Source organism: Calidris pugnax, unplaced genomic scaffold, assembly GCF_001431845.1.
Source record: "Calidris pugnax isolate Ruff unplaced genomic scaffold, ASM143184v1 scaffold15, whole genome shotgun sequence".
Lineage (NCBI taxonomy): Eukaryota > Metazoa > Chordata > Aves > Charadriiformes > Scolopacidae > Calidris > Calidris pugnax.
The window spans coordinates 10,730,314-10,743,401 of NW_015090774.1; the positions used below are offsets into that span (position 1 = coordinate 10,730,314).

Consider the following 13,088-nt stretch of genomic DNA (forward strand, 5'->3'; position numbering starts at 1 on the left):
CAACCCCCTATTCTGGCTTTCTTTTCTGGCTAAATCTGGACTCGAGCTGCTTGGCTTTCCGAGACACATGGGAAGGTTGCAAACAGTCAGATTACAGCCTCATGCTCTCAGGTGCCACCTCCACTGCCCCACTGTAACCCCTGACTCTCTGCTTTCTCCTCAAGGATTTTGGAGCTGCAGCAGAATGGCGACATGGACATACTGAAGCATAAGTGGTGGCCGAAGAATGGTCAATGTGATCTATACTCATCTGTGGATACCAAACAGAAAGGAGGTGCCCTGGACATAAAAAGTTTTGCAGGTGTTTTCTGCATCCTCGCTGCTGGGATTGTCCTATCCTGTTTCATTGCAATGTTGGAAACGTGGTGGAATAAAAGGAAAGGCTCCCGGGTTCCATCAAAAGAGGTATTAGACCCTCCATTTCTCCTGGGGAATTTTCAAGCACCCTAAAGATTGCTGCCTTGACCTTATAAGATTAGAGAGGGTGGGGAATCAAATTCAGAAAAGTTTCCTTAGCTTGCTGATTTTTTTTAAGGTAAATGTTGTTCCTCAAAAAATCTCCTTATCTATTATCTCTAGAAAAGTTTGAATGAAAAAAAACCAGTATATTGATGATGTATAAATATGCAACTATTCTGAGTAAACCACAACTGTTACTTGTAGAATAGTACATTATTAATACATCAATATTTAGTTCATTATTCCCACTGGTGAGAGCTAATTCTCACCAGTAAGTTCAAAGGTTTCTTGGCTGCTTCTTGAAAAATATATCCCCTAAGCTCAGTGGCTGAGTCGTTCAAAATAGATTTGCAAACTTTAGCCCCTTAATCAATGGTTAGCTTCTTAAATAAGCTTGTTCCCGTTTTCAGAAACGTTGACCTCTTGAGACGTCCGTGAACTTTGGTTCTTTTTGTTTAATCTAAAGTCCAGGGAATTACATTAGATCTTTCAGATTCAGGCCAGACTTATTTCCAAAATCTACTACAGACTTATTTCCAATATCTACTATAGACTTGTTTGCAAAGCAGGTGTTTGCTTCTACACCTGCCTGTGTAATGCGTCTCTTTCCATGGCAATCCACCTGTCCCTCTACCAGCCATCTGAGCTGTATGCGGTCCTGTAACAAATTTCTTACCTTCATAATTAATTCTTTAGCTCTACAATATACTAGAAAAACAAAACAAAACAAAAAATTTATTAAAATGTATTTGGCAGCGATGCCCAAAGCTGAACCTAAATATGAGCTTTAATGTAGCGCTATCAATTATAGCTTTTCTGTCTGTGTAGCTTAGACACATCTGTGTAGCTTGTGGGGTATTGCTGTTAATTTGTGTGCAGTGGTCTCACCTTCTCTGCAGTTTCTCCATTGTGTTTATTTCTGCTAATCTAATGCTGTGTAATCAGGCAGGATTAATTACACTACCTAATTAGACAGCATTGGCTCTGATGTTAGAATACATTTAATCTTTTCTTGCTTGTTTTCATTCCCAAGCTTTTTTTTTTTTTGTTCAAGATCTGGACCGGACCATTATTAAAAGAAAAAAAAGAATCTCTAGTCTTTAAATTGGTTTTCTCAGGAATGGAAACCATATAGTTTCACTGGGTAAATTATTTTAAAAAACTAAAATTTACTTGATTATTGTTTACCCAAACTTTTAGAACTTCATCCTTCATATTTATCTGGTGCAAAACATAAAAATAAATAACAAATTAAAAGAAAAAAATAACATGGATTTTTTTTTATATATAACTACAAAATTTCCGATTTCAATTTTCAAATGCAGAGAAATTTGTGTGTATACTTTCCACAAATGGTATAATTTGGCCTCCTTGATCTTTGTTACGTGGTCATTAGCTTAGCATTAAAAATTGCATCTCAACACTAAATTGAAAAGCTTGGCTCAAAATTGAGTTTGTCGTGGACGTATGTGCTGAATGTCCCCGCTATTCTGGATGTGAGGGTCATTCAGCAAAGAAATACATCTTAACTAACTTTCTTAAAATTCATTTTAGCTTCCATGAAATCCATTGGCTCTTCCAGGCCACTAGTCCAGAGTCGGGGGTCAGATTGGGCCAGTTTGTGGTCAGCAAGCCAACCCTTTTTCCTGGTGGCTGCCATCTTGTGCTCCAGAATGCAAGCATTTATACTGAAAAAAAATTGTCTTATGGTTGCGAAGATAACATTTCAGTCGCGTACCAGAAGTTATCCATTCAATGATGTCTGCCTGAGTCTGCAGACAGCCTTAAACGGTAGCTCTGAGAGAAGTATGAACCGCCCCAGTAATCTCAATGGGATGTTGACTCTGAAGCCTGATGATAATTTAAATGTGAAAACTGCTGAATATTTCACTACTGATCACACAAGAGAGAAGAGGAAAGATCATATTATGGAGATATGCACAATCTTACTGTGAGTGGGTCTCATTTTGGTGTATCGATTGGGTGGAGATCGGGTTGTGGGCTAAGCATGGGAGAATATCACCACTTCTATATTTTCACTGGTCTGACCCTAGCCCCAAATGCATCTCTGTAAGAGAAGAAAGAGGAGTATTTTGAGTAACTTATAGAGGCTCAGAAGTGACGAAATTCCAATCCTTTCTCGATTGGCATTTTAAATTACAAGGTGTTTGTATGTTTTTTTCAAAATTTAAAACAAACAAACAAAAAACACAAAACAAAATAAAAAAAAAAAAAAAGGAAAAATATTTAGGACTGTCCCTCAGAGACATAGTCATGACTTGCACACACTAATAGAGCCTCTGTTTATTTCTTTAGCTTCCGATGTGGCCCCAGTTCTCCTGCATCCATATGCAGCTCCAAAGTTTCTAGGAGAGAGCGTTTGGTGAATGCGTTTGGTTTTGGTGTCACCTGTGTGGTTGTTATGTGCATCCATGTCTATGTCCACGTGTGAATAAACTCTAGACAGAAAGCTAAGTCCGAGAAATGAGCACTGCATTTTTTCCCTCCCGTGACGAGCCCGAACCAAAGCCTCTGTGGCCAGCGATCGTCCAGTTCCTGGGAGATCCCTGATGCCCTGTTCCGTGCCCCTTTCCCCCCGGTTTGTCCCCCTGTCCCTGCCCTCGGAGGGTACAATCCTGGAGGGGAGCTGGCCTCTCAGCCTCCTTCCAGTCAGGCTCTGTGTTCGGCGTGGTACCAGTGCAAATATTTGGTGATCCGTTTTGCTAAGTAGATGAACTCCTGCAGTTTGTTCTAGGTGTGGACTTTTTCAGAGTGCTTGACTTCATTCCTAGACAAAGGAGGGATCTCAAGCCCATTCGGTATACTAGGAGTTTTGCCATTGATTCAGGGAGCTCTGGATCAAGCCAGTCATTGAATTGCAGTAATCAAGGCTGGAAGTCATCAGTGCACATCTATCGGCTGCCTAATTATCCTCTGTGAGGTCCTAGAGTGTGAGATATTTCTAGTGGCCTGGAAGAGCCAGTAGATTTCACAGAGATTAAGGTAAATTTTAAGGTTAGTTGAAATCAATTTTTATTCTGAATGAGCTGCACTACCCAGACTGAGGGAATACCCCTGTACGTGTATATTTAATGTTGCTTTGAATTAAGCTTTGCAGTTCAGTAGAAATATCTATGTACAATACAGGTGATTTATTGTGTCACCCAGGCCTTTCTCCTCTTTTTTTTTAACTTCTGTGCATTTAAATTTGTGATTATAACAAACAAACCTGTTTAACTGAGTTCTTTGGGAGGAGAGATTTAAGAAGGAAAAGGGACAGAGGTAAGAGGAGGGATGATGTATTATAATAGATACCCCAGGCCACCTGTCTCTTCTCACCCACAAGAGTGTAATTCCATCAGAACCAATGGAATTGCTTCTTTGTAGGTAAGGGGAGAATGAATCCCTCTTTTGGCATTGTAATTTGAAATTGCCCAGTGCACTCCTTTCTGTGTGATGTCAGCGAGTCACCAGTGCTTGGATTTTTGTCTGGAAGTTCATCTTTTCTATGCCAGAATTTATATTATAAAAGTAAAAAGCTACCTGAGATGTTTTTAGCCCTTCCTAAGCCCTGAGAGGATGACATAGACGGCAGCCTGATCCCTCAGAGCCTCCCATGTTGACATTCAAACTCAGTCCTCATTGCAGAGTTGAAGAACTGGCAACATCCCAGGCATTTGAGATGATGCTTTGCTTTCATGGCACAAAATTTACTGCTATTCAGCTGTTGCTAGTCCAACACACCTAGCTCCGAGCCTGGCTTTTCCTGACAAAAACCAACCGGTAGCACTTGGAGATTTGTTGTTGGGATTCAGGGTTTGAGGGTAGCTGTGGTGTAAGGGTCTGCCTCCATTTGGCTTGCCCCACCAAGCTTCAGGCGAGGTGGGTGTTTGCTGGTGACACTCAGAAATGCCATCAGCCAACAGCCAGATGTAGTTAATTGTGCGTTGTGCTTCCCAAGCAGTCCTGATCACACTGTGAAGCTTCAACACAGCACAAAGAGCGATGGTGAGCAGTGCCTCTTGTTTTTCTCCTTCCCCAGGATGACAAGGAGATCGACCTGGAGCACCTCCACAGGCGCGTGAATAGCCTCTGCACAGACGACGACAGTCCCCATAAACAGTTCTCCACCTCTTCGATTGACTTGACCCCGCTGGACATTGACACTTTACCCACGCGTCAGGCACTGGAGCAAATCAGTGACTTCAGAAACACTCACATCACCACAACCACCTTCATACCAGAACAGATCCAGACTCTGAGCCGCACGCTGTCTGCTAAAGCCGCTTCAGGTTTCTCCTTTGGCAGCGTGCCCGACCACCGAACTGGCCCTTTCAGGCACAGGGCACCCAACGGTGGCTTTTTCAGAAGCCCCATCAAAACAATGTCATCTATCCCTTACCAACCAACTCCTACTCTGGGGCTGAATATCGGTAGCGACCCAGACCGAGGCACCTCTATCTGAGCATCAGACCAAGTTTCTTCACTGTTTCTTTTTTAGGACTCCCTTTGCAAGGAGCAGCTGTAATATTGTGGGACTAACATGGATGTAACCTCTTTTCTTTTCCTTATCTTTTGGTTTTGAGGTTTGTTTTAGTTTGTTTGGGAGTTATTTTCTGTTTGGATTTTTTGTCCTTTTTTTTAATTTTATTCAAGAATCAGGATTATTAGTAACAACTCTTCCTCCTTCTCTTCTCTGCTTTCTCAGTCTGGTCTCCTCTGTCTCCCCTTATTCTCTTTACTACTTGAATCACTTATTCTTGGTTTATCACCATGTTAGGTCTTGGTTACTTGAGGCTTTTCATATACTTTAAATATAGGAAACGTGCAGCAATTCACGCATAGAAAAACCCTGAGGATTACTTTACAGAAGGGCATTTGCTCCTCCTCGCACACCGCCTTTTTTTACTATAATTGCAATAACTTAAATCCTTTTCATGTATTCTGCTGCATCCAGTCAGTGCTCCACTGCTGTGTCCTTTTAACTGTGGACCAAAGGCAAACCCTGCAGTCTAAAAAACTTTAAAATTAAAAAAAAAAAGGCAAAAATGAAAAAAATGAAAAAAAAATGAAAGCAAAACAAGTGAAGTTTAAAGATCATTCAGGCCCCGTAATACAAGAATGCAATTTTGTAGGATTACAAAAAGCCATTACTATGCCAGTAAAGACTACAGTTAAATCTACTTTTGCACTGCAACAGTGCATATGACCTTTATGTGATTGTACAGTGTTAAAAGTTTTTCTTATGTACAGTAAACTGTATCATATGGCAGGAGCCTCTGTTGTGTTAAATAAATTAGTATCTCATACATATATATATACATATATACACACACATATGTATATATATATACATGTATATATAGCTATAAAATGGCAGCCGTTGCTATTGCAATTCATTTAATAAAGCTTTAGTAAAAATGTGTTGTATACAGGAAAGATGTACAGTGCAGGGGGTCTTTTCATTTAGAAAAGACAGGTTGCTTTAATGTTATTCTGACTTGCATCGTTTGCCAACAGAGCATATTTTATACTTTTTTATTAGAACATCCGGGGCAATTTAATGTTTGTACCTAGATGTAACTCCTTTGGTTAGGTTTTGCATTGGCTATTGAGCATTCTATAAGGCTAACCTTGATAATTTTACTTTTAATTAATTAGACAAATGGAACTCTCTCTTAGGTATACCACGTTCATGAACAACTAATATAGCTCTAGAGAAGTTTAAACATAGATCAAAGGTCAATAAATTATTTTCCAAATCAGTACAGTTGATCAATACAATAATGGTGTTAGTAGAGGAAAAAAAAAGCCCTCGAGAAATACGGATGTGGCCTTAATTATGATCATGTGTTATTCTAAGGAAAAAAAAAATGAACAGACACTCATTTTAACCCTTTATATGTTAAGTTAGATTTAGAGGAGCTATGCATTTTTTACATTAGTGCCAACTGTATAGAACAAGAGAAAGAACAGCAGTGAGAGCAAAACCAGTGCCCACTTTGGCACCAGCTTTTTAAAGTAACACTGTTACCTGTTAGAAACGTAGGAAGAGCTTTCAATTTGTAATCCTTAAAACTAAAAATGCGGTTAAGTAGAAAGCAAGCAGTTTATCTTGTGAGTTTTTTGGTTTGGTTTTGTTTTTAATGCAACCATACACTTATTTTAACCTAACTCATTCTTTGGCTAGGATTAATAGGAATCAGCCTATGTGATTTGCTTTAGGATAAATTAAAAGGTATATTCTTCAGATCTATTCTATTTTGATGCTAATTCTGTTCTGGGGGAGCATCTTGTACTGTCACTGTTTTTTGTACTAAATCTTCAAATATTGTCTACTGTGTAAGGCAGAACAAATTCTTATCGTGCAAAAGGCCATTTTGTTTCCAGGGTAGCAAGTGTCTAAAAGCATGCACAACTTGCTTCCTTCTTGTAACATTCATGAACTCATCCACACTTCTGAGTAAAATAAAAAATAAAAAAAAAAAAGAAAATTTCTTTCAAACAAGCTATGTAGGGACATACCAGATGTTGCAGTGATTTTAGCTATTAAAAAAACCTGTTAACCATGTACAATATTTAAAATAGGCCTATTTTGATGTGTTGCCTATTATACAGATATACAAAACACTTTTTGAAGGCCTCAGTTACAAGTGGCAGAGCTTTCTGTGTATAATTTGTCTAAATAATTTGTCTAATAAAATTGTTTTCTAAACCTGTGTTTCCTCTTGTTTAACTGCTGCGTGAGTGCTGTGGGAGTTTCAGTCTGTGGCGAAGTGTCCACTGGTGAAGGTTTTTGCCACGCCGCTACTGAAAGGGATTTAGCCCATGAATGGGATGAGCTCACCGGGCTGCCATGAGTCAGCTGAGTGTAGAGCATCCATGGAAATCACCAAGGTTCACTATGTGTGTCAGAGTCAGGCTTAGATTTCAGAAAACATTGTCCCAGTTTGAAGCAAAATCACGACACATATATAGACAGAATTTTTGAGAATGATTTTAGAGTTCATTGGCACTGACATCTAAGGGATGTGATTTGTAGAAATACTGCATCGCACGTCCATGATTTTAGTATCATTTAGGAATTTTCTTGGAACATGGTCATTATTTTTATAGAATCCTGTTCTGCCATCTTTATTTGCAGAAGTCAGGTTGCTCTGGTACTGGACATACACTGCCTTTAGGTTTGACAAGTTTTAGCGTGAGAGAATTTAGCCTGTATTTCATTATGGCCTTCTCAATCCTTCAGTTTCATTAATATGTTAAACTTAATGGCCTACTCATTAGTAAGTCATGCAGGATGTACTGCAATCAGTCACGATGCTTTCACTTGCAACATCCAAGTTTTCCCTACTGGCTTTTTACATTCAGTATATTTCTTTCACTGAATAATATTTTTGACCTCCCACAATATTATATTAATCTTAGGCATTTGGGAGATTTCATTTTGTAGTTTCAAAAATACACTGGAAGAAGTCCTCAATTCATTGCTACGTTAAAATAAAGTGAATCCAGATAAGAGAAAAAAACTAAAGAAAGTTAGATTATTGAAAGTGACTTGAGGTTAAAATTTAAAGGTACCTATGGACTAATGCATTCAGTACATCAGTGGGCACTAAATGACTAGCAACAGGATGCTAGAATCTTTTCTAATCTGGCTACTTATATTATTTCACAAAAATAAGCCAAGAGACAAACTCTACATATTATCACTGAGGGAAACTGAGGCACAGACCCTACAAGCCCTTATGCACATTACAATGTGTCTAGTAAGGGTTCTCTTAACCGAAAAGATGCTTGCATGATCAGGGTCCTAATTTTAGGCTGTTCCTGATCTGTAATGCGATCATGACCTCTTGGAAAGTGCCATCCTGCTGGAATCATAAATCATTTTAATATAGGCGTTATCCCTGTCACTTATGCTCACCAACATACCTCTCTAGAGCTAGGTACTTTCACAGGTACTACCTACATACTCTTTATAACAGGCTAAATTAAGGCATGTGAAACTTCTCCTCCCTGTCTTTAAATAAAAAGCCAATGAAGTAATAGTGTTAAAGACCGTCAAGTGTCTGCTGCATATAAAGATGAGTTGTTTGCACGGTGATTCCAGTCATAGAACCATTTTGATGTAGCAGCTACAAACAAAAAGCTAGCAGTGGAAGAGAATGTAATTATCCAATTTTAAAGAATCACTTAGTGAGATGTTTCCACTGACCATGGTGAAATACCCGCAGATAAAAAGTAGTCCTGCTGTGTCAATCAAGGGAATGATTATAGCTGTCACTGACTCAGACACAGCACGACCAGAGCCAAAGTCTCCTGGGTTTCCCTCCCGTCTTCACAAAGTGCTACCGCCATTTCCCTAAATAGATCAGAATTTTAGAAGTATCTTTTTCTCTTTCTTCCACACTCATGTGGGATGCTACGATGTGATGACAATATAAAGCTGCCATTCTGAGCTCGAACACTCGCTATGGCTGGGGCAATATGGCATACCGGAGGTTAAAACCCCAGATAAGTTTAATTTCTCAAATCTGCACAAAGGTGATGACATAAAAAGAAAACCAGCTTTCCATGTGGATGCTTGTGGGTGTAGCTAATGAAGAAAATAGTCTCCAAAACAACATTGTACAAACACAGCCCTACTTTACCCATTTTTCTCTCAGTCTGACTATCCGTGTTTCCTCTTCATTCTGAGCAGCAGTTTTGAAATAAATATCAAGCATCTGTTTCTGCATATGTCATAGACAGAGGTTCTGATTGATAAACACTGGGGCATAAACACACTCATCCACACACCACATCAAGGCCAAAGGGCAACTGCAAACTCATCATCACAACCTATGTCATGTCTCACACAAGGCATCGTTCCTGGGGTCAGAAATAGAAGCCTCCAAAGGAAGGTCGGTGCAGAGAAAAGGATTCATGGCCTAATGAATTCCTAACCAAAAACCTGTACCAATGCCACAGAATTGCAGGAACCATGAAATTTAATGGAAAAAAATTACCTTTCAAGAGGTATAGTTTTAAAAATAAATTTACTGTCAAGACTTAAAAAATCTGCCCCCCATCCCCATTCATCACAGTAGCATGACGCTTTCCGTGTACTACAGAATTTATTTCTGTAATATTCGTCAGAAGGAAAGAAAATATTACAGCTGGAGAACTGAACTATCAAGTTATTAACTACTGTGCTCCAGGTCACACAGGAAATGTGAGCCAGAAGCAAGAATCCAGCATCTCAGAACCAGTTCACTGCTGTAAGGGGAAAAATAAATCTTTCCTCCCTGAATGCTCAGAGAAGGCCTTTTAGCTGAGGGTACTGGAGGAAAGCAGGGAGCCAAGGAGAGGGTTGTACCACCCAGGTGGGTTGGCACTGAGAAAATGCAATGGCTGCCCCAGTCACAGGCCAGAAACACAAATTCACCACTGCTCCTTCCACCCCATCAGTTGTTTCAGGACCTCCCTCTACCATGACATGATAGCTCAGTGCTCCTGTAGCTAATTATTCCTACCAGCACTAGTAAGGCCAACCTTTCTTTCAATACAGGATATTGTTCTCCCTCTTCTGAAAAAAAAACCAAAATGCTTGTGTCCCATTCCTTTTTTCAAGCAGGTGATGTACCAACACAATGTGGGATAAGGGACTGCTGTGGACTGCTGCCGAAACAAAAATTATCCATGGCTTTACCTGCAAATCTGGCTGTCATCCATTATAATGGTGTTTTTTATCAGAGTTAGGTCAATGGCTGGACTAGCTCATCTTAAAGGCCCTTTCTGACCTAGACAATTCTGTAAGACTGCCACACCCCAAAACAAAATAAGGAGTTTAAGGCAAAGCCATTAATTAATAAAAAGAGGGTGGGGAGGTTGTGGGGATGTCACCTGCTTGACACAGCTGTTGAGCTTCTTGAGTAACCACACAGCTGCAGGTGCTTCCCTATATTGCTACCCTGGCCCATCCCACAGCTAGAAGCACCATCACTTGGCCTCACAGGGCATGGAAGCTGGATGCTCAGGGACAGCCTCTGCCCAGGTAGCACGCAGGTTTGTTTCCACAGCCCACCAGGTGAGTGCTCTGCAGCTGGGTTTCCCCCAGCCCCCTGAACTGTTTCAGCTACTTGCTTGTCCTCCCCCTACCCTCATTTGACCCCCGGCGCCAGAGTCAGGAGAGGCTATGGAGAGCAGTAGGAGAAAGGAAAGGAGTGTTTATTTCAGGGAAAAAATGTCCCCCACCCCTAATTTGAGGGTTCCCACCTGGTTGCCCATAGGGACAGCCAAGCTTTGCCTGCCTTTGCCCTCCCCATGGGGCTGTGCCAGCATCATTGCTACACAGGGTGCAGTATCCAGCGCCCTGTGCTGGCACATGATTGTAGATGGGACATCACTGGAAAAAAAATGTTGCAAGACAGGAAGGTAGAAAGCAGCCCCTTCCTTCTCAGCAGCCCCTTCTAAACTACACAGGTTTTTCCGCTAGCTCCCTAAGTACTGGATTTACTGTCAGCTGGATCAAAGCCCTGTCTACAAACATCGAGGGCAACCAGCTCCATGAATGGAAAAATCCTTCTACACACAGGAAGTTTCCCCAACCGAATCTACCTTCTGTCGCCACTCAAAGAAAGGCTCAGAGGTGCTGCTTACTCCCCTTTACTTGACCACAGAGGGACCCTCCCTTCCCACCCAGCACAGCCAGAGGATGCTGCAGCAAGCATTTTGCCTGGGAGCCTGGTACAAAGGCGATAAAAGTTAGATGACGGCTAGAAATTAAAAAAGCACAGCTGGGAAAAAAAACTCCAACCCTTCTCATGGGTTGTTTGTGTTATATTTGCCTCGCTCTGCCAGTCTAGCTCGTGTCCCTGTCAAGTGCCAGGAAAAAAAAAAAGGGGGGAGTGGGCAGCTCTATGAGTGCATTGTAGCCCTGCCACCGCTGGTAAGCTTGCCTTTCTCCCCCACTGGCCAGGGACATGCTTCTTCACACACACAGTGGGGAGGTCTTGTTTGGTTTTGAATATTCCCTGAATATGAATATTCACTGTGGACCACAGTAAGAGTAATCACAGCTGACCCATGTTGTTACTAATTAATTCTTTTGCTTACACATGGGGGAAGGGGAGAAAGAAAGCAAATACTGTGAACAAAGCTAATAATGCGGTTACTTGCTACTCCTACTATCTGACACATTTTTAAAGAATAGTCTCTGCGGCATGACAGCGAACACAGCAAGAAATTGATCTAGTGTAACAGAAAAGCGTGTTGCTTTCTGATATAGTGCTCAGGCAACACTGGAATGGTTTGTCGTGCTCTAACTTTTACACTCTGTTCTGAATAATGTTTACTGTTGCTTGGATCAGTTTTGTATCTTGGCAGATTTGGGAGACTGCAGATGAAGTTTTATTCCACCACCACCCCCCAGCAAAACAGAATTCCTTAAAACACTTTATATGATTAAAAAAAAAAAAATCATGTCAGGCTTTCTATACAATACAAAAGGTATAGTTAATATGAGACACAGGGAGCTTTGTTTCTCCTACGTCAAGAGGAGATATAGGTAAAAGTAGAGCTGATACACCTGGAAATCTGACTTTTGAAAGACATAGTTACTGTGTTCAATAAATACCACTGTGATCTTCAGTTTCAAAGGCTTGCTGTAGAATTTGACAAACATGGGCATGTTCATATGTATATTAGGCCTGTTATATCAGTTGTTTGAGAAAGGAAAACTTATTTCCATAAATAGTTTTAGACACTTGGTCCATAAATATTGACACGTCTAAGCTCTCCTTCTAAAACACACAGGCGGTGGGTTATTATTCATGGTATATAGTTGTTTGCTGAAGTTAACGTGGAGTAGAAACAGAAGTTAACCTGAAATACAAGCACGGATTTCTGTTTCATAGGCTGAGGCCGTGTAAGGAACTAGCAGGTGCAGTGCGTTTGTATCATCTAGGTTTTGCATGTGTCTCCATTTGTTGCCCCACACTTAATCTTTCTGAGTGAATGGTGACCACTTCCAAAAGCATGGGCAAAAAAAAGGGAGAAAAGATGGCGCACACCCCCCACCCCCCCAAAAGTTAGCACTGGTTACCCTGCTACCAGCGTGGGAAGCCCCCAAACCCAGCACACTGTTCCCTTGGTACAACACCTAGCTGGATATTTTATTTTCCCCCTTATGGAGAGTTTTGCTTAAGTTCTTGGTGCAGGAGTTCTGTGCAGGCTGAAGGGGGCTAAACTTGTCTCTTCACCTGGCTTGGATTTACCGTTATCTGGCTATTTCGGGTACGTCTTTTAGCTCCTCTAACCGCGGTTACCGATGGATAGTTTTACCTGGCTCCTCGCTACCGGGGGCGCTTCAGCCTTTATCCTCATCTCAGAAGGGGAAGGTGGGGAGACCGGGAACGGGAAAGCGGCGGCGAAGGCAGGGGGATGACTTTGGCGGCGGGGGACCGGCCGCCCTCCCCGGCCCGGCCCGGCTGGTGGCGCTGCGGCACCGCCTCCGGCTCCGGCGCGGCGGCGGGCGGGGAAGGCTGCGGGCTCCCCGGGGCTTCGGCGGCGGGGGCGGCCGGGGGGCTCCTTCTCCCCGCAAAGTTCCCCGGGGGCGCCGCCGTAAGCTTTGCGGCTCCCCCCCC

At 41.7% G+C, this 13,088-nt stretch overlaps 1 protein-coding gene across 1 annotated transcript; it reads left to right on the forward strand.

The window, feature by feature from the left end:
- Window positions 1-173: 173 nt before the first annotated feature.
- LOC106888533 (glutamate receptor ionotropic, delta-2-like) lies at window positions 174-7,168 on the forward strand. Its single transcript, XM_014942796.1, has 2 exons — window positions 174-405; window positions 4,502-7,168. Exons 1-2 carry the CDS (start codon window positions 193-195, stop codon window positions 4,922-4,924), a joined length of 636 nt encoding a protein of 211 aa, XP_014798282.1. The 5' UTR covers window positions 174-192; the 3' UTR covers window positions 4,925-7,168.
- Window positions 7,169-13,088: the final 5,920 nt, after the last annotated feature.